Source organism: Terrapene carolina, unplaced genomic scaffold, assembly GCF_002925995.2.
Source record: "Terrapene carolina triunguis isolate 2854851 unplaced genomic scaffold, T_m_triunguis-2.0 Scaffold193, whole genome shotgun sequence".
Classification (NCBI taxonomy): Eukaryota; Metazoa; Chordata; order Testudines; family Emydidae; genus Terrapene; species Terrapene triunguis.
In genome coordinates this window covers 4,939,531-4,959,502 of record NW_020664544.1, presented here as the reverse complement: position 1 = coordinate 4,959,502, position 19,972 = coordinate 4,939,531, and the positions used below count along the sequence as shown (strand labels likewise).

Sequence of the window (19,972 nt, the reverse complement as noted above, 5' to 3'; positions counted from 1 at the left end):
CAACATGGCGTGGTGGATTACACAGCGTCTCTGAACATCAGGCTCTGCTTCGGCTCTCACTTGTGCCAGAGTCAATCGGCATAAAGGTGGCATGAGAACCAGAATCGGGCCCCACAGGGGGCTCAGAATCAGGCCATTCAGGAGTCACAGGGGGCTCAAAATGCCCTGCCCCCCTGGGAGACAATCCCACACCCCAGCAGAGCTCACTGTCTACCAGCCTTTCCGGCTATTCAGGCCCTCCTTAAAAATCAGTCCCTGAATCCTATCCCAAATCATCTCTGCTCCATCCCCTCCCTCCACAGAGCCAGGATTTTCCCCTTTGGTAGAGCAGCGTAACTCCACACAACGCTTTCCCAGCAGCACGCCGGAGCAGAGACTCAGCCCGGGGGGAAATCAGTGAGCGTGGTGCAGCGTTACACAGAAGAACGGACCTTAACTGCTCTTTGTTTGCTTGTTTAACTATGGCTATTTTTCTCAGCACCGTTATTTCCTTCAAAACTCTGGAGGGCTTTTGTTGATTGCTTTTTAATTTTCCAAGGTGATTTCTGAGGTCAGGGCAAGTCGGAGGGACTGTGTGGCGGAATGACACATAAGAGTTTCGCAAACTAAAGGCCTGATTATCTTCAGCGGCATTTTTACCATCAGGCTTTCTTCAAGGCTAGCTCTCCCTCAGCAATCCTGACTAACATGGAGCTACTCCAACAGATACCAGCCGAGGATCTGATCCAAACGTAGGACCTGGAGATCCTGTCATTTAACCTCAGTGGGAGTCAGACCAGGACTAAAGGCTCACGTGTTTCATCTCCAGAATTCTGCTCTGTCGTCATTTCATTGATTTTGCAACTAAAGACCCATTCCCTGAGCAGCCAGTGCAATGAACTGGCTAGTGTCGCTGAGTCATCGCTGCCCTCTGCTGGATACTATCGGAACTGCATCACTGCCTGCCATAGGCCTTGTACTGCAGCTAGCGCTGGTTCAGAATTTTTCAACTCAACTTTTTGGGGGGAGAGACGGGGTCAGCAAGGGTCGATTTGTTGAACCCAAAACTTTTGGTAGGAAAAGCTGTGGCAGGAAGGCGTTGCAGGTGCAGGATGGACTTTCTCGTCAAAGCAAGAACGATATTTCCCAATCGCAAATGGCTTGGATGCTCCCCTGCGATGTAGGAGGGACAGGTTCAGGTCCCCGTTCTGCCTGGTTTGGAGCAGGTAGATCCTGCACATGCCATGCTCTGGGGTGGGACGGTCGCTCAGTCTCTCATTTTTCAAAAAATGAGCAACGGTCTTGGTTTTGTCCCCAGTGTGGAAGGGGGCATTTATTTTACTCTCAAAGTTTTTTGCAGGATGGGGCAGTCGTTTCCTATCCAGCTCTAACTGCATGTAGCTGAAGGAGGGTCTCCGGTTCTGAAGCAGGAGGATCCAGATCTTACTCTATTGTCAATTTCTAAGAGGCCACAGACACGTTACAATATTAGATATAGGAGAGGAATCCTGCAATTAGCGGATACAAGCTAGGACAGGGGGTGTTCCATATCTGTTATTTCAGTTACATGTGGTTTGTTTCTTTTTCTTTTTTTTTACTTGTGATTATATTTTTGACAAAGGTTCCTTAACGCCCCAGAACTGAAATAAAGCAAGATGCTATCTTCTTGTGGCATTTCCTACCATCGCGTGGTAGTAACGCCCCATGGACAGCAGATCCAGCTTTATTTTCGGCACCGTAAACTGGCAAAATTAAAAAAAAACCACGGCCAGTGAGAAACCAAGTTGAATACCAGCACTGAGCTAGTCAAAGTAAATCCAGGTTCCACTCTCGGGAAAGATCAAACCACGCAAGTCCCGACTAAAGCAAAAGTCACCCCTGAAGCCAGTTTAGGAGCACACAATGGGCTCCGGAGTATCTGCTGGTGCTAGTGTAAATCTGCAGTGAACTCTACTGACCTCCATGAAATCCACGCCATGGACACCGGGGCCGAATCAAGCCCAGACAGATTAAGTGGCTTGCCCGATTTTAAACCTTTCAAGGCTTGGGTGGCAATTACACCTGGTGCTGGGCTCTCTGGTGCACAGGGGTAAGTTTCACCCCAAACAAGTCAGAAATAGAACCCAGGCACCCTGGGCTGGAACCTCTGGGTGCTACCGCAAAGAACACTTGCCAAAGGCCAGGCAGCATAGCTGGGAGCAGAACCCACATGCTTTGCCTCTAGTGTCACAGTGCCTCTCTCGCGCTGAGCGGATCTCTGCCGCGAACTCTTGCCATGGTGAGGGCCAAGGGGAGCAGCGAGCAAAGCTGAAGACACTCAGCGAAGAGTTCACAGCAGCTGAGCCTTGCGGACACTGCAGTTGGGTCTCCGCAAACAACGAGAGACCATATACGTCCCGCTGGACGCGGGAGGGCCACATACACTCGAACACTCTTCAAAACCTTCGGAGGAAGGGGAGGGGAGTTCATTTAGCCACAAGAGGCACTCACGGCTAGGTCCCAGCACAGCCAGGCTGGCAAGCAAGCCCCATCTGTCTTTTGCAGAGGAGGCGATCAATGGGAGTATGTACTTACAGTTCATTCAAAATCTTTAATCTCCTCTCCCTGCGTCTAGCTGCAGAGGCATCCTGGCTCTCTGCTAAGGGCTTTCATTGCTCAGCACAAACAGCTAGAGAATGCCACTGGTGTTTTGCTTTTCACACATTTGATTCGCGCTCACTTTTAGAATGAGCTCATGCAAATGCAGCGGGCCTCCCGGAGATCAAAAGCTCACATCACACCTCTCTGAGCTAGGGTGTGTTGCAAAGAAAAAAAAACAAAAAACACACCGCTGCAGTGTCCCGCCGATGCCACTTACAGTGAAACAAACAAAAAATACCCCGGCGTTAAATGAACGGGCAGCAAGGCCCAGACCAGACTTTAATGAAGGCATTATTAAGCACAAGGGTGAGATAAAGAAATGGTTATTGTCTGCCAGTAAAGCAGCAGCGATCAGACACATGACTGGATGGTCCAAACACATCGAGTCTAGCAGGGTGTAAAATACAGTTCTCTCAGCTGGCAACTTTTCATGCCATCGTGTCTTCTAAATTAAGGACCCAGGAGAGCTGAATTTCATTAGCTGGATGACACATTCAAGGTGCAAAGATCTTTCCTTCCTTCCTGGAGGGGATGGGGGGGGGGCAGTTATCGCTGGCGTTCTCAGAGTATAGATTTTGATGCGACAGATTTAGACGACATGCATTCTTCACCAACAATTTAATAGGCTTGTGCGTCAGTGCTGGGGAGCGGCAGGGAGGGCATGCGTCTGTGCGAGCCGCGTATGATGCGTTAATGATTCCTACTCTGAGGCCCAGAAAAACCCAAGAGGTTCACGCTGGCAGGTGGGGGAAGCGTCGGCTAGTAGACCCCAGGACTATGTTTGATTCGCAGCTCACGTCCACGTACCCGCGCTCATAGGCGCTGGAACTGGGGGCGCAGGGGGTGCTGCAGCCACCCAAGTACGTCCTGTCCAGACCCCCGGGGTACGTACTCCGGGAGCTAGCCCAAACTGCCGCCCGGGCTGTCCCGGCTACGCTGCTGTTTTCAGCGTGCTAGCTCTGTTCGAGCTAACACGGGTTCACGGACACAAGCTGGGAATCGCACCTCTCCTCCCGGCTCAAACGCAGACTGAGAACCAGGACTCCAGTTACAGTCCCTGCTCCGCCACGAACTCACTGCTCGTCAGTTTCCTTGTCAGCAAAACAGGCGAAGGAAAGAAGAATCACTGGGACTCTTACAACAATGCACCTGGCAAGCGTTAATGGAGTCAGTGTCTGGATGCTTTATACCACCATCCCCCGCCCTCTTTTACAAATGGGGGAAACTGAGGCACAGAGCAGGGTTGCACAAGAGAAGGCAGGAACAGAACCCAGACGGCCTAGTCCTGGCCCATCCCCCAACTCTGAGCGGTGCGGAGAGGCTTAGTTAATTAGCGCTCGTTAAAGCACTTTTGGAGCCTGGCGTGAAAAGCGCCCCGGAAGTGCAAAGCATCACAAGGTACAAATCCATCCCGGAACAGCAAGCAGCTGGAATAATGGCGGTGCTGGTACCCGCTGATCTCTTACACGCACCTGCCGCGTGGGAGCACAGGATGGGCTCACTGGCTACCGACTTCCAGGCAAGCTTGGAGGTCAGAAGGGACAGGGTGCAGGCATCCCAGCAGTTAGCACCGACCCAGAACCACCACCTGCTGCTGTCTATCACTCTCTCCTCCCCATCAGGCCTCACTGACACCAGCCCCAAAGGAGAAGCTCATTAGTATGACGGTCGAGGGGAGGGGTGCTCCAGGAGGGACCCCCCCACACACAGTTTGGAAGGTGCATCTCCCCTCCCCCCCTTCCTTTAGAACCTGCCTCGGCTTCTGCCTGATTAGCTGCAACAGCAGCCCTGGCACGGCCCTCGTGTGCAGGAAATGAGCCAGGCGATCCCCTGGGGAGGGATTCCCAGCAGAGCAGAGATAATGAAAGAGGGAATCCAGTAATCAGCTTCATGAGCGGAGGAGCTGACTTGGAAACACACCAAATGTTTACCCAGCTGATAATCAGGGACGCGCAGGGGGCGGCGGAATCCCAGACGCTGGAGCAGGCAGGCCGGCGTGGGCTGACTCGGCAATAGTTTAATTACGGAGGTGTCCTCCCAGGGCGGACGGCTGCGCCTTGCATGGTTCAGAGGCCAATTCCCGTCTCGGGCAGACTTGAAACCAGCTGCCAACGGCGAGGAGCTCCATCGAAGCCCACGGAGCCGCGCCAGCGCGCGACCAGGATCGGATGGGAGCCCTGAAACTTTCTCTCGGCCGCTCGAGGTGAAGAGCGCTGAAATCAGTAGTCCCTGCTCTGCAGTTCAGGGCCAGGCCGAGCATTGCTCCCGCTGTCCCAGAGACACCACTGCCGAGGGCAAGTATGGAGATCCGACCACCCCTCCTTTCGATCCACAGCCTCTCCGGCGAGACTGCCAGCTAATGGGACTGAGACACACACCCCAACTCATTTCACAGAGGCCTGCGAACAGCTTCCAGCCATCCCAGCTGTTTTCCCAGGCCTCGCAGGAGCTGTTTCCCCAGGCCCTGTTACAGCCTGGAGCACCCAGTCCCTGGGTGACACTGGCTCGATGGAAGGATTGGATGGTGTCCTGATGGAGCAAGCGTCACATGAGTCCTTCGCTGCCGGGCCCGTCTCCGCTGTGGCCTCCAGCAGGAACCACGGGCCCAATTCTCATCTTTGGGGCCTGATTCTCAGTTCTTTCCATAGAATCACAGAATATCAGAGTTGGAAGGGACCTCAGGGGGTCATCTAGTCCAACCCCCTGCTCAAAGCAGGACCAATCCCCAGACAGATTTTTACCCCAGTTCCCTAAATGGCCCCCTCAAGGATTGAACTCACAACCCTGGGTTTAGCAGGCCAATGCTCAAACCACTGAGCTATCCCTCCCCCAGACAGAGAGGGTGAAGGTGACTCAGGGCTGCTCTAACTGACCTCCATCCAGTCCCTACTTGGGATGGGGATGGGGGGAGCTGGAAGGGGGATTCTGAGGGGCTGTTTACAGCCAATTCCAGTCCTCTTTAAGCCGAGGGAGCAGCCTGACCAAGCCTCCATGGAACAGAATCAGGGCCTCAGTATGATCAGTTACCCCAGTGCCACAGTTCAGGGAAACCGCGCCTGTATCACCCTTCCAGGGCACCCGCCATCAGGATGCCAGCTCCCCAGCTGTTGCATCTCTCTCCCTTCAGGCCGGGGTGTTCCCAGGCTGCCCAGTTCCCTGCCTTTCACTGTGCATTTCCCAGCACACACAGGCTGTCCGAGACTGACAATAGAGCGATTGTCAACAATTAGAAGTCACCACGCGGCACTTCCCAGGCAAGCCTACTTTGCTCTGAAGGTAAAAAGCATTACAGAGAAAACATTATGAATAACGAAAGAACCCATGTGCATGCTAATGAGCTCACCAGAATTCGCCCCGACCCTAGCAGAGATTCGGGCGGGATACGTCCTTCAACCCTCCCCCACCCACCCAAGGGAAGTCCTTGAGGTTACCAGTTCATCACAGCTTCAGCTCCGAACAAGCCCCAGTCCTTCCAACCCTCCCTAAGGTTCGGGGCCCTCTCTGGACCTGTCCGTTTGCTGGATCAGGAAGAAGGCCGGTTTAAAACCAGGCTCCTTATCCAAACCCCCTTGCTTTGTCTGTTGGTCCCTGGAGAATCCATGCTCCTTTCCAGGGGGCCCTTTCTGCGGAGATGTTACAACCGGAGGGAATTTGCCCTGTCAGTCGCCCCCTGCTGTTCTCCGTCAGTCGCCCCCTGCAGTTCTCCTATTCACCCTTCGTCAGTGTCAGTCGCCCACCTGCTGTTCTCCTATTCCCCCTTCGTCAGTCACCCCCTGCTATTCTCCTATTCACCCTTCCTGTGGAAACACAGACAATCCCACAAGGGACACACACACACACACACACACACACACAGGCATTTTTAAGACAATGGACCCCAAAGGCATTAACCTAATTCAGCGAAGTCCGTTCAGGATATTGCAGGAAATTGCCAGTCTATGTCACCCCCAGCGCACATGGCTGGTCTGCTAGTGTCTTCCCCTTGTGTGAGACACATCAGGGACTGAACCGGGGAACTCCAGAGCTAAAAGCAGGAGCTGCTACCGCTTGAGCGAAACCGCCAAGCGCCCCCAGCTGGCTCGTATCCTCAGGCACGGCGGGGGCGCTCACCAGCACCGGTATGACCACCACCGTAAGGGGCAAGGCAACAGGCAGCTGGGAGACAGACACCCAAAAGCCCCTGTAAGCACGCAGCCCCCCTGCACAAGTGATTCGGACATTGGCGAGAAAGGGGGATGTTTTTAAAAGCCTCTCCCCCTTCTCCTCCCCATCCCCTCCTCCACACAGCACGCCCAGCTCATTCGAGTTCGGACAGTCTATCGGCTTCCAGGGCCTCGGGAATAGGACGTGAGGCCGAGTGGCTTTGAACTGTTTATTTTCAACCCTTCAGCAGCTGATGTGCGACGGGGAGTCACAGGCGCTCCTGAGATGGGGGTGGCTGACTGGGGACAGCCCGTTCAGTAACCACACCGGGGCGTTAGCAGGGCTCAGTGTAATATTCCCACTTTTCTGTTGCCACACTGAACAGGAGATAATCCTTTGCGAGTGACAGAAAAGCCACCAGGTAGGCTTGAGTCTCTCCAGTGCCCCAAGAGCAAGAGAGATCGGGCATCTAGAACTCGCTAGGACACTCATTACGAGCGGCATGACATGACAGTAGCACCTAGAATCCTCCACCAAGATTGGGACCCCCATGGTGCTAGGCGCTGCACAAATATAGGAGAGACAGTCCCTACCCCAAGGAAGCCACAGGGTGGGGAAGGGAGAGAGAAGCACTGAGAGGGGAAGGGACTGACTTAAGGTTGCACAGTAGGTTAGTGGCAGAGGCAGAAACAGCCCCCAGGGTCTATTAAATGCTATCCATTGCCCTACCCACCAGACCAATGATCCACATTGTGGGCTAGTGGTTAGAGCAGAGGCCTGCTGGGTTCTGTCCCTGCCCAAATACTGAGCTCCCGCAGCAGCCAATGGGATCTTTGGTAAGGCACTGTCTCACTCGGTGCCTCAGTTTACCCCTCTGTGCACTGGACAGAAGAGTAGCTACCGCCCTCACCGGGTATTGCGAGGTTTAACCCTTTAGGGCCAGGGGCACAAGGTGGGGAAGGGAGGGTCAAACATGTCACCCGCCTGTCACTCGTCATGCCAGGTACCAGGACAAGCTCGCTGCTGCCCCCTGGAGTGCACCCACCCAGCCGCTTCACCTCGGCTGCCCTCCTCAGCGCAGGCAGCTCCGCCGTGCAGGGGCCGCTCACGCGCCTCGCCTGTCGGCCTGCGACAGCTCTCCCGGGAGACGCTCCCCGACGGGTTGACAAGAAGTGTCAGCCGGGTGATATGTGATACCAGGCGCCGGGCGAGGGCACTCGGGGAGAAACCGTGCGGGAGAAGGACCCTAGGAGCTGAACCCACCGGGCTTTTCTCACAGGGTTTGCTATGCTAGCCATCGGGCATGCATGTCGTCAGGGAGCCCTGGGGGCACGTGCACAAAACCTAGCACAAGGAGATCCGGATCCCTGAACGGGCCGGACTCCCTACACCGGCCCCCTGGGGCGGCCAGGCAGTGCCGCGCTGCAGCCACCAGGGATGGTTCAGAGCTAGGTCCAGTGGAAACAGAGTCAGGGCTTGATCCCGCAGCCCCCCCCGCTCTCCGACGCCAATGGAAGGGAGGGCTGGCGGCTCGGGCCCACGGGCGTTATTGATCCGGAGACTCAGAGCAGGCAAACAGCTGGGGGAAAGGGCCCTTGGGCCGTGCCTCTCATCGTCTCTCTCCCACTAAGGGCCAGTTCAGACCAAGGCTCCTGGGCCACCTCAAGGGCAAGAGAAGCATCCAGCTGCCAAGTCATTCGCCTCGCAGCTCTGGCCACCCACATCCTGCATGGGGCGGGGCAGGATTCCCCCCCCCCCCCCCCCCCCCCCCCCCCCCGGGTTGCGCAGAAGCACGTCCGTCCGTGCTGACGGGCACTCACTGGTCATCACCGACTTTCTTCACCCAGGCCATGTCCCGCTCCGACTGACTGGTCGCCAGGTCCTAGGGAACATCAGACAACCCCCCATTACCATCAGCAGGGGGCCGGGGCGGTTCTCATCCCGGTCCCGGTGGATTTCCCAGTCTCCCCAGCTGGTAACCCAGCTATCCCCTCTCGCCCCTGCTGTTGCTCTCTCAGGATAGACCGAGAGCCACACCCCCTATCAAGCAGCCACAGGTAATCCCTTCCCCGGGAGAGGCACAGCTGGGGTCAGCAGCAGGGGTTGGACCAAGGGCTTCTAGCCCCAGAGAACTGGTGTCTGGCATTTGAGCGACAGGACTTGGCCGGCGAGCAGAGGGCGGTGGCAGGCTATCATCTGTGGATCAGCCACAGAACGGGCACAGCCATCTCCCGCAATGTCTGCAGCCAGCAGAGCAAACCTTGCACAAGTCCTACCGGCCCCACGTCTCTGCACCAGAGACGGGATCCCGGGGGCACGAAGCCAAGTGCCAGCCCCCTGCCAGAGGGATCAGGCAGAGCCAATAATCCCCGCGCGCTTGGAGATCTCAGTTCCGGTCGACAGGCAGCTGCCCCCTCTGCCAGGGAAAGAGTCTCTGTCCGTCACCCGGCCCAAGGGGATGCTCCGGAGTTACAGCAGTGGGGCCGAGAGCGGGACCCGCCCCTGCCTGAGCTCTCAGCTCCATCCCTGGGAGCTCCCGGCAAACAGAAGCCCCGATTCCAAATGCCAGCAAGGCCCCAGTCCAGGACCGGGCCTCTGCTCTTTCACAAGGCCTGATCCTGCAAGGAGTCCGGGGCACGACCGGGCCCAGACGAACCCCCGCGGCGGCCCAACTGCCCCCTCACCTGCGCCCGGGTCTCCTGGAGCTGCTTCAGCTCAGACTGCAGCCTCTCGCACTCTGCCTTCAGCTGCTCCTCCCGGCGCTGCGAGCTCTGGGCTTCGTGCCGGGTCTCCTCCAGCTCGGCCTCCAGCCTGTGCACCTCCAGCTCGCTGGGCTGCTCCAGGCTGCGGGAGCTCTGCCAGCTCATCGAGCGATCCAGCACTGGGGGCGGGATGGGATAATGCCGGTGAAGGGAGGCGCTGGGGGGAGGCAGAGCCACCCCAATTGGCACAGCCTGGCTCTCTCTACCTGCCTCCCTCCCGCCAGCATCCCTCTCCCGGGGGGAGGTCAGAACACAAAAGCCTTATCGGGGTCAGCCCCACAGAAAGAAGCGAACAACCGGCCCCGTCTCTGTAACAAACCGAAGCAAGAACTGCCCAGGGAACAGAAGCCACGTACAAACGGGCCCTCCAGTCTGCAGCTAGGAGCAAACCAGGACCCTGCACCTCCAAGGCACTGCCTGCTGCCTCTAGGGCCAGTAGCCAGGCCCCTCTCCTAGCCGGGGCTGGCCATTAGGAGACGTGACCAGATACACTAAGCAGCCCCATGTCTGTGTTACACGTGGTCCAGGCAGCCCAGGCGCATTCCCAATAAGAAGAACCTGCCTGAGAGCTCTGGCTTGACAGCCCCAGGGCCTGATCCCTCGCTGGGGTAAACCAGCGTCAGTCCACTGGAGTCAAGGGGCCAGATCCCCAGCAGGCGTCAATCGATCCAGCTCCACGGACAGCAACGCCTGAGCTGAGGAACCGGCCAGCAGCCCACGTCTGGTGCCCAGACACCCAAGGTGGCGGCTTCCTCTTTGGTTTTCAATGATCCCTTCCTTTAATTATATTTAACGGCAGGTTTCACGCTCGCCCCAATGACTCGCGCTGCTCGGTAATTAGCCGCCGTGATTCGAGCATCTTTATTCCGCTGCAGCTCATCCCGTATGTGCCTGTGCCAGACGGATGAGGCTGGCGGCTGTGGCTCTCAGGGGTGAAGAAGTCACAGGGGGTGGCCGGGGTTCCCTTTTCTATGGCAGGGGGATCATTCGAGTCTCGGGCACCTTTAACACGAGTCAAGCCACAAGCAGCATGGGGGGGGGGATCAGCCATTCTCCCACCACCATCGAAGACCCCTTCGGCACTCGTTAGTGAAACCACCACTAGGAGAAGCAGCTGGTGATCAAAGAGCCGGTGGGTTTGCTTTGCGGTCTGCTCTTACGCCAGCTCACAGAGGGATGGGGTCCAGGCACGGAACCGGGAGGCCCGAGCTCGCTTCCCCCCCGCCCATCCGGTGACTCTGGAGAAGAACGGTGTCTTGCTCCCAGAGCGCGGCACAGCTTGGCTGGGGTCCCCAGAGCTACCCTCCCGCTCGGAGATCCAGGTGCTCTCAGAGTGCCGACGGCTGTTACTTCTCCGGGAGCTACCCCCCCAGTTGTGAACAGTTGGCCTGTGCCATCTCCCTCACTAAAGCCATGGAAACAGACTCGGTCGGTGTTTCCGGGTGGCAGGGAGTCTGAAACGGGCCATTAACCGGGCTTGTGGCAGACTTCAGAAACAGATTCATTGCAAGTTCAGAAACAGAAGCGACAAAGGGAGGGGCTGCAGTGCCCTCTGCTGGCCGGAATGGGGACCCTGCGTGGTTTGATCCCCGTCCCTTCGAGCGGCCCAGCAAACCGGGAGCTGTGCCATAGAGCTGTTCTTTTCAGCAGAGTGACAGAAATATACCAAAAGCAACAACAGCCCACAGTACTCTGCAAGCTAACAGGCCGGACTCAGAACCGCCCCTGAATAGGTCCATCAATGGCTATTAGCCAGGATGGGCAGGGATGGTGTCCCCAGCCTCTGGTTGCCAGAAGCTGGGAATGAGCGACAGAGGATGGATCACTTGATGAGTCCCTGTTCTGTTCATTCCCTCTGAAGCACCTGGCAGTAGCCACTGTGGGAAGACAGGATACTGGGCTAGATGGACCTTTGGTCTGACCCAGTCTGGCCGTTCTTATGTAGGGTATAATTCCACGGCCTGCGTTGTGCGGGAGGTCAGATTAGCCCAGTGGCTCTCAACCTATTTACCAACGTGGGCTGCATATGCAGCTCTCGATGTGTTATGTGGGCCGCATCCACACAATATATATACTGCCTATATGGCCCTGAGGATGTCACATGGGCCGCAGCTGTGTGCTGATTGGGCCACAAGCAGCCCGTGGGCCTTGGGTTGACAACCACTCATAATGATGCCTTTTGGTGCTAAAATCTAGAAACCCTATAAAATATTCATTGGGCTAAAGAGCACCTCATAGCGGGACTCCATTGTGGGGGCTGCGATGAGGAGGGAGAGGGCGGCGCACTCCAACTATTCTCTGCTTCCCAGGGCCCGTACAGCACCATGCAAAGCAGAGTGTAACTTAGAGCAACCCTCAGGCTGCTCTAAACACCAATGACTGGGCAGGCCCACGACTGCCCCAGAATGCAGTGAGCAGAAAAGTGGCCTTAAGGAGCTGGGAATCAGGGCCAGCGAGGGCATAAGCCCCCGTGTATTACAAGTCCCTCTACAACGGCCAACATTACGCAGGGTCCACGCTGGGGAAGACCAAACATCTTCCCAGGGCAGAAACGAAAGACTCACCATGTGTCAGGCCAGGGCTGCCGTGGAGCGACAGGTATTGGACCTCCTGGTTCTGCAGCTGGGAGTTGAGGTTCTGGAAGGAGTTGCCATCTCTCTGTCGCAGCTGCTGCTCCAGGCTCCGGATCCGATTCAGATGAGTCTCCACCAAAGCTCTCTGGGGAGGAGGGGGGAAAAAAGGAGGTGCAGAAAGAGAGGGTGAAGGGCAGAGATCTGTGCTGCAAATATATCCCCCCCCCTCTACACACACAACCCTTTGCACACCACGTGGTTTGTGGGTCCTTTCTGCACGGGGCCCAGCCCCGTGTGGTGCACGGGGCTGTACAATCTGAATTTACATGCCAGAGCCCGAGAGCTAATCCTATGGCCACTACTGTGGCTGACACACTGGGGACCTCCTGAACTAAAACCAGGAGCCGTTACAGCTTGAGCGAAAGCTCTGTAGCTGGCCTGTGTAACAGGCTCTGATCCCCCGCAGATCGGTACCCGTAACGCGCACTCACCAGGCGGTTACACAAACACCTAGGAGATTCAGTAGCTGAAATACACCCAGCGTGGGGGGCAGATTTTCAAATTACAATAGGAGTCGGGTGCCTGACTCCCTTAGACACTTCAGAAAAATCCCACCTTAGGAACATCCCAGCAATGGACAATCAACCGCAGCAAAAGCCACCAGCTCAATCGTCACACCTGAGTGCTGCCTAAACCACAGTCCCGGTGTCTCTCTCTTGTGCTGTTTGTCCCACCCACACAGACACAGCCGCACCCCAAAAACAACACTCAGCTGGATCCTCTTTGCCTGATCTTTTGAATTCCTGGATGGCCTTGGGTGCGCCTTTGTCCTGGAGACGGCTTTTGTTTCTTACATTCCACCAAAACGAAGGGCGGTTGTTAAACTAATGAACGTAGGAGGTTTTTACCTAGCCCACATAACAACAATAAGGCTAAAAGCAATCGGGAGGACAGAACGAGACCTCAATAAGCCGGAGAATTGGTCTGAAATGAGCCAGATGAAATTCAATAAAGACAAATGCAAAGTACGTAGGACCGGGGGACGGGGGGTGGAAATCAAATCTCTTTTGATCGAACAACTGGCTAGGTGTTCGTGCTGCTGAGAAGGATCTGGGGGTTACGGTGAATCACAAACGGCGTATGAGTCAGCAGTGGGATGCAGTTATCAAAAAAGCTAATATTCTGGGGCGTGTTAACAAGGGGGTCAGACGTGAGGCTTGGTCTACACTAGGAAGTTAGGTTGGTGTAACTACATCGTTGGTGCAGGCAGAGCTAGATTGATGGGAGAATTCTGGCTATTGCCACACATGGACGTCAACGGGAGAAGAAATCTCATCAGCACAGGCAGCGTCTTTGGTGAAGCGCTGCAGCATTTTAAGTGTAGACGACAAGCCCTAAGACCTGGGAGGGGTTTATCACGCTCTGCTCGGCACTGGACGTGGACAAACTGGAGAGAATCCAGAGGACAGCAACAGAAATGATCAAAGGTTTAGAAAACCCGACCCATGGGGAAAAAAGTTTTAAAAAACCTGGGTGTGTTTAGCCTTGAGAAAAGCAGACTGAGGGGCGGGACCTGAGAACAGTCTGCAATATGGTACGGGCTGCCACAAAGACGACTGCGATCGACTATTCTGCATGCCCGCCATAGGCGCCGACTCCGTGGGTGCTCCGGGGTTGGAGCACCCCCAGAAAAAAATTGGTGGGTGCTCACCAGCAGCTCCCCGCCCCCCTCCGCTCCAGCTTACCTCCGCCTTCTTCGCGAGCACGCCGCCGCGTCCTGCTTCTCCCCCCTCCCTCCCAGTGCTTGCGCCGCAAAACAGCTGATTCGCGGGGCAGGGAGGGAGGGGAGAGGAGGGAGAACGTGGTGCGCTGGGGGAAGAGGCGGGGCCGGGGCGGGGATTTGGGGAAGGGATCCAATAGGGGCAGGGATGGGGCAGAATTAGGGCGGGGACTTTGGGGGATGGGGTTGGAAGGGGGGTGGGGCCAGGAGCGGGGAAAGGGGTTGGGGGGCGCAGGCACCCACCAGCGCCGGAGAAAGTTGGCGCCTATGGTGCCCACGGAAGGTAAGACAAGAAGTAATGGGCTTAACCTGCAGCAAGAGAGATGTAGGTTAGATATTAGGAAAACTTTCTAACTCTCAGGGTAGTTACGCTCTAGGTTTCCGATGGAGGTTTGGATTCTAAATACCCCTGTGGATCTGGGCCCAAGTGACTAGCCGTGGAAGCGTTTTCGCAGCCTTCATGCAGCTCTGAGAGCCACGCGAGGCCGGGGGACAGCTGGAAGCAAACAGGAGCTGCTGCCCGAGGGAGCGGAGAGCACTTCCAAAGCGAAGGAGAAGTGATAAGACACATTAATAAAAGTCATGTTCAAAGCCGCACTGCAGCGGGCTCGGATTCAGGCATTAACCGAGGTAAGTAATCGAGTTACACTGCCTGATGCATGAATTCAGCCATTATAATAATTGTGTCTTGGAGCACTCTGCATTCCCCTAGCACAGAGCTCAAACGAGCGAAGGGACAGTACAGCGGGTCAGGATCATCAGCCCCACTTGACAGATGCACCGAGAGGTGAAGTGATTTGCCCAGCAACGGTGAGTCAGCGGCAGACCGGGAAATAGAACCCAGGAGTTCTGGGAATAGAATCCTGACACTGGTTCCCTGCAAACAGGCCCAGAGCCACAAAAGGCATTTAGGCACCTAAACTTCCATGAAGTTAGGGGCTGAAATACCTTTGGGGATCTGGGCCATACTCCCTGTGAGGGCCAGGAATGGAACCCAGGAATCCTGTCTCTCAGTCCCCTGTTCTAGCCACCAGAGAGACTCCAAGATCAAAGGACAGAACACACTATCTGATACCTTATGCCGCCTCCTATTACCACAGCATCTAAGTGCTTCAGTCTTTAATGCACTTGTCCTCACAACAGCGCTGTTACTCCACTGCACAGACACAAAGAGATTAAGGGTCTTGCCCAAGGGACGTCTGTGGCAGAGCAGGGAATCAAACCTGGGTCTTCTAAGTCCCAGGCCAGCCCCTTAGCCCCCTGACTACCCTTCCTTTTCCTAGCTACCTGCCTCCCACCAAAGGGTTATTCAATCTGGTTTCCTCTGGCCTATTTTTGAGTGGTTGAAGACTATCTCAGGCCGTGAGTTCGCGGCGCATGCAGGGCACTCGCTGGAACCTACCATCTCCCCCAGCTCCGACTCCAGATCAGCCTTCTCCACACACAGCTTCTCATACGCCTGGATCATCTCGTCCAGCTGCTCCTCCCTCTCTTTGCTCTTCTGCAGCTGGAAAGAAGCAAAGGGGGCTGTTCGCAAGGAGCCGAGAGACACGCCGCATCTATGGACACATGCTAAAGGTACTAAAGGCAGAGATCCGAGCCTCTCTGCCGTGGGGTCCTCGGGTACTTGAGCAGCGGGGGAGACGCTGATCCTGCTCCAGCCAGAGAGAAGTGGACATAGGAACGATGATAGCAGATAATAAATAGCTTCCTTTTCCCCAGCCCCTTTAAGCCACAGTGCTTTACAAGCGTTATCTATGTAGAGACCACCTCTGAAATGCAGCCACCTCTGGGGTGCAACACAGCACCTGTTTAACAGCACCCAGCAATGTTTCCGGCAGGAAGAGAAGGAAAACGGCATGCCTGGCTTAAATGGCTTAAATGGCTCGGGAAGGGGCTTTTTGGTTGGCCAAGTATAATTATCGGAGCTGGAATTTGCCAGGATGCCAGGCTTAACCCCCCTGCATCTGAGAATCCTCCTCCATAGGGACCTGCAGATCCTTCTGTCCCAACGGTTGAGAAATTGTCTCTATCGGGCTCTGCAAATCCCCACACACACAATCACTGGGGCTGAGCATCCCCCTCTGTCGGGCCCTCCAAACCCCCTTAAAGCCACAGACACACTTACACCTCTGCAGCGCAGGGCCTGGCTAGCTCCATCTCCCTGACCTCGCCACGACCCTGATCTTTTCAGCTAGGAACCAACGGGCCCGGGCAAGCCAGCTGCGAGGTGCCAAGCCCCCTAAGCCACCCACCTCATGCTGGAACTGGTTGAGCTGCTGCTGGAGGCTGGCCTTCTCGCTCTTCAGCAGGGAGCACTCGTGGGTGTCGTAGACCGAGAAGAGGCGCTCCTCCCCGAACTCGCTGATCACCGGGTACTGCAGCCACGGGGCGAAAGCAGACACGGGCATCAAGGAACCCGCCGACAGCAGCACGGGGTGCCCCAACTCAGCAGCCCCGGCACCTCCCCAGGAGCCCGGGGGCTGCCCCCAGCTGGCATCCAATGGAGCAAGTCGCAGGCCGGCCCGGGAGAACAGCGCTCCGCTCGGCTCGGTTCACAGGGTCTCCCAGAGCTCCGCGGATGTGGCTGTCTCAGGGCGGGACCCGCGAGCGGCCTTCTGCTCAGGCCAGCGCCGAGCACAACAGAGACGCGCTCTGGTTAATCATCGTTGTGCTAGAGACACAGGAAACGGCACGCCCAGCGGTGTATAATCCCGGGGACAAGCCCAGAGCTGCACACTGTGTATACAACCCACAGTAACGCGTGTGAGCCCAGAAACACCCCCCGCCCTGTCCCGGGGTGTCTAATCAAATCTACAATCCCAGAGCTGCCCGCCCGGCTGTGTATTACTGTGTGCGTGACCCCGCGCCTCACTGCGACAGCTGCTATTACAGTTATCCCGGATTCCTGGCGCCGGTCCCAGCGGTTCCATTCGCCTGGCCGGGGTCAGGTCCGCCCTGGATCTGGCTGCGTGGGGGGGGGGGGGAAGGAGCGGACGCTCGCCCTCTCGCGCCTCACCTTGATCTCATACATCTTCAGCCTCCTCTTGAGGGTGGAGTTCTCCCTCTCCAGGCTGGTCAGACGGTTTTTGATGTCGTCGTAGGCCGTGATGAGGGCGAAGTGAGAGGCCGAGCACATCTCACTGGAGATGTCCGTGTTGGGGCTGTCCAGCCACTCCTCATCCTGGCACAGGGCCTCCTGGGTGAGGATGCTGATGTCATCCTCAAACATGGAGTCCATCGCACGGCTCGGGACGGGCGTTCAGCGGGAATCGCCGGGGCACAGCGACTCCTGGCTGCAAAAGAATGACAGGGGCCAGGGTGAAAAGAGGAAGCAGGGCCTGGTGGTTAATCATCAGTGCTCCAGTAGCACCTAGGGACCCTGTCATCTCCCCGCGGCAGCTGAGCAACATACAAATGCACAGTGAGATGGTCCTGGCCCCAGAGTGCTTGCAACCCCCAGAAGCTGACCAAGGAAACATTATCCCCATTTTACAGGTGGGGGAACTGAGGCGCAGAGAGACTTGCCTCAAATCACCCAGGGAGTCTGCGGCAGAGGCAGGAATCAAACCCAAATCTCTCAAGGCCTGGCCCAGCCACAAGAACAAAGCACTCAGATGAGCCACTTAACCACAGCATTAGCCCCGGGGGAGAGACACCTGTGGTTGCTGGTGGATGGTGTCTGAGATTTTTTTTTAAGCAGACCAGGAAATGGGCAGTGAGGGGTGCCCATCTCATACTGGCAGGGAAACCGGCTTGTGTTTATTAATTAACTGCCATTTAAAAAAAAAAATACCCAAAGTCCCCTGTCCTGGAACACAAGAGAAATCCGGGACACCCAGGCCTCCATTCTTCTGAGCACGGGAGGCGGATAAATAACAAACCCAGGTAACGGTGGAATTAAAAGGTCTCAGCGCGGTGATACCTCTGCCAATAGACCGGCTAAAAAGGGGAGGGAGCCTGGAAGAGGGACCAGATCTATCTAAATACCCCCCCCCCCGCACCCGTCACCCAAACACACTAAAAGATGGGAGATGGGGACATGACACAGCGATGCCAATTGCACAGTGAGTCACCGTGGCCAAGGGGGCGGATGAAGACAGAGCCCAATGAGCAAACTTTGTGCTGGCTTTAGCACCTTCCAGCCGAGAGGATGAAAGCAATTTAAGTCATCGCTCAGCCCTGATCATAATGAATAGCTAGGCCTTCTCCTCGGTAGATCTCAAAGCACGACACAGGGATTTTGTCCCGGTATCACTATGTCAGTTAGGGGCGAGGTTGTTGGTTTTTTTATGGCTACAGTTATCCCAGTACAATTTCTAGCGTGGATGCAGTTATCCTGGTAAAAAGATGCCTTATACAGGTAGAGCATATTCCCCTCCTCTAAGCTACACCAGGACAAGCACATGGATACCAGTAAACCTGCGGCCACTCTGGGAGGGGGATGCAGGATTTTAACTACACCGGTATAGTTAAAGCGACACTGCTCGTGTGTAGACAAGTTCTGAGCACCAGGATCCCCGTGGTATAGATAGAGCTAATACAGCAGCGAATTCAGACAGGAGGCTGCGAGAACTGAAGCTGGCACCAAGCCGTGCCCAATGTCGCACGAGGCTCTCACAGCACGGGGGGGCAGGGGGGGATGCGTGACGTGTCAGCCAGCGGGGGCGAGCTGAAGGAAGTCTGACTTGGTGTTATTTACGTGCTGAGTGGGCCAAAGGAAGGTGTAAATTACAGCAGCGTAAGACTCCTCTCTGATTTGGGGCCGAGGGGGATTAAGTGACTTTCTCAAGGTCCCACGGGAAGTCTGTGGCTGAACCAGAAATCGATCCCTGTCCCGATGTTTCCCAGGCTGGCGCCTTAGCCACAAGGCTCCCCGTCCTCCCTAGAAATACAAGGCAGGAATCCAACTCGCCCTATAGAAAGACACGCTCATCACCAAGAGCGCAGCTGGCGCCGCTTGATTCCTGGCACCAACACCCCCATCCCCATGGCTTGCTTGCCATGTGCCGCAGACCTGCCTTATACCTGCAGAGGAGGCGGGGGCACCCTCTTTTCTTCAGGTCACCAGTTCGAATCCAGCCCGGATCAGTAGGGCCTGAAGTTCCGGCCCAGCTGTTTATGGAACTAGGTGAATGAGACGGGGGCTGCAACCCAGAGCTTTAATGCACAGGTGCCTCTGACACAGCTGGCACCAGCTGACCCCCTTGTTGGCAGCCTCAGGAAAGGAACGGGCCGTTAAGACTCATCTCTCACCGCCATGCGGGTCCCTCCAGGGAAAGGGCCAGGGTATGTGGGAATGTCTCTCTTCCACGCATAACTAACAGCGACACGAGGGGTTAAGGCACTGATCCAGCATGCAGGAGACCTGGGATCAATTCCCAGCTCTGCCACAGCCTCCCTGCATGACCTTGGGCAAGTCACTTAGACCCTCCATGCCTCAGTTTCCCCCTCTGTAAAATGGGGGAGAATAACTCTGAGTAGATGTCTATGCAGCCTGACAGGCAGAGTTATTAGAGCAGGGTGGGCTAGGAGTCAGGAAAGGTGGGTTCATCTAGCCCGAGCGCCACAATGTGACCTCAGGGGAGTCACACGTCCCCTCCCACTCTTTATCTGCTTAACTTGTCAGAGTAGACCTGGCTTTGTACTATGCGTATGTACAGTGCCCAGCGTCCAACCCGCTCTTGGGAGGGGCTTTAAGGCCCCCTTCAAACAGCTGTTTCCAAAAGATCGTTCTGTTGCTTGTGCCAGAGGACGGCTACAGTGGACTCTCTTTGCTGAGGGAATTAGTATTTAAATGCATTCAATTAAATAAAGCCTACAAACAGCATGACATCATCACAACGTCAAACCCAGCCCAGAGGGCAAACGAACAAATCCAACCAACCACAGAAAACACACTATGAACCAACGTAGGGGGAAAAACCCCACAAATTCCCAGACCCAGCCTCACAACCCCCCAGATGCCACCTCCCGCCCCCCACTTCCCCAAAACTCAGGGGAAAGGCAGAGTACTTGCCTTCACTGCTAAGTTAACAGAGAAGTTATAACTCAGGGGTCGGCAGCCTTTCAGCAGTGGTGTGCCGAGTCTTCAT

The 19,972-nt window shown here is 56.0% G+C and overlaps 1 protein-coding gene across 1 annotated transcript in view; it reads right to left on the bottom strand.

Moving 5' to 3' along the window:
* The window catches only part of TBKBP1 (TBK1 binding protein 1), a 45,051-nt gene extending 27,885 nt beyond the window's left edge, over positions 1 to 17,166 (bottom strand). Inside the window, exons 1-6 of the mRNA XM_029912257.1 lie at positions 16,897 to 17,166; positions 16,133 to 16,255; positions 15,280 to 15,384; positions 12,089 to 12,242; positions 9,447 to 9,643; positions 8,583 to 8,644 (exon numbers count right to left, since the gene is read on the bottom strand). Of these exons, the coding sequence (XP_029768117.1) occupies positions 8,583 to 8,644; positions 9,447 to 9,643; positions 12,089 to 12,242; positions 15,280 to 15,384; positions 16,133 to 16,255; positions 16,897 to 17,118 (863 nt within the window). The 5' untranslated portion in view covers positions 17,119 to 17,166. The remainder of the gene's footprint in view (positions 1 to 8,582; positions 8,645 to 9,446; positions 9,644 to 12,088; positions 12,243 to 15,279; positions 15,385 to 16,132; positions 16,256 to 16,896) is intronic.
* Positions 17,167 to 19,972: the final 2,806 nt, after the last annotated feature.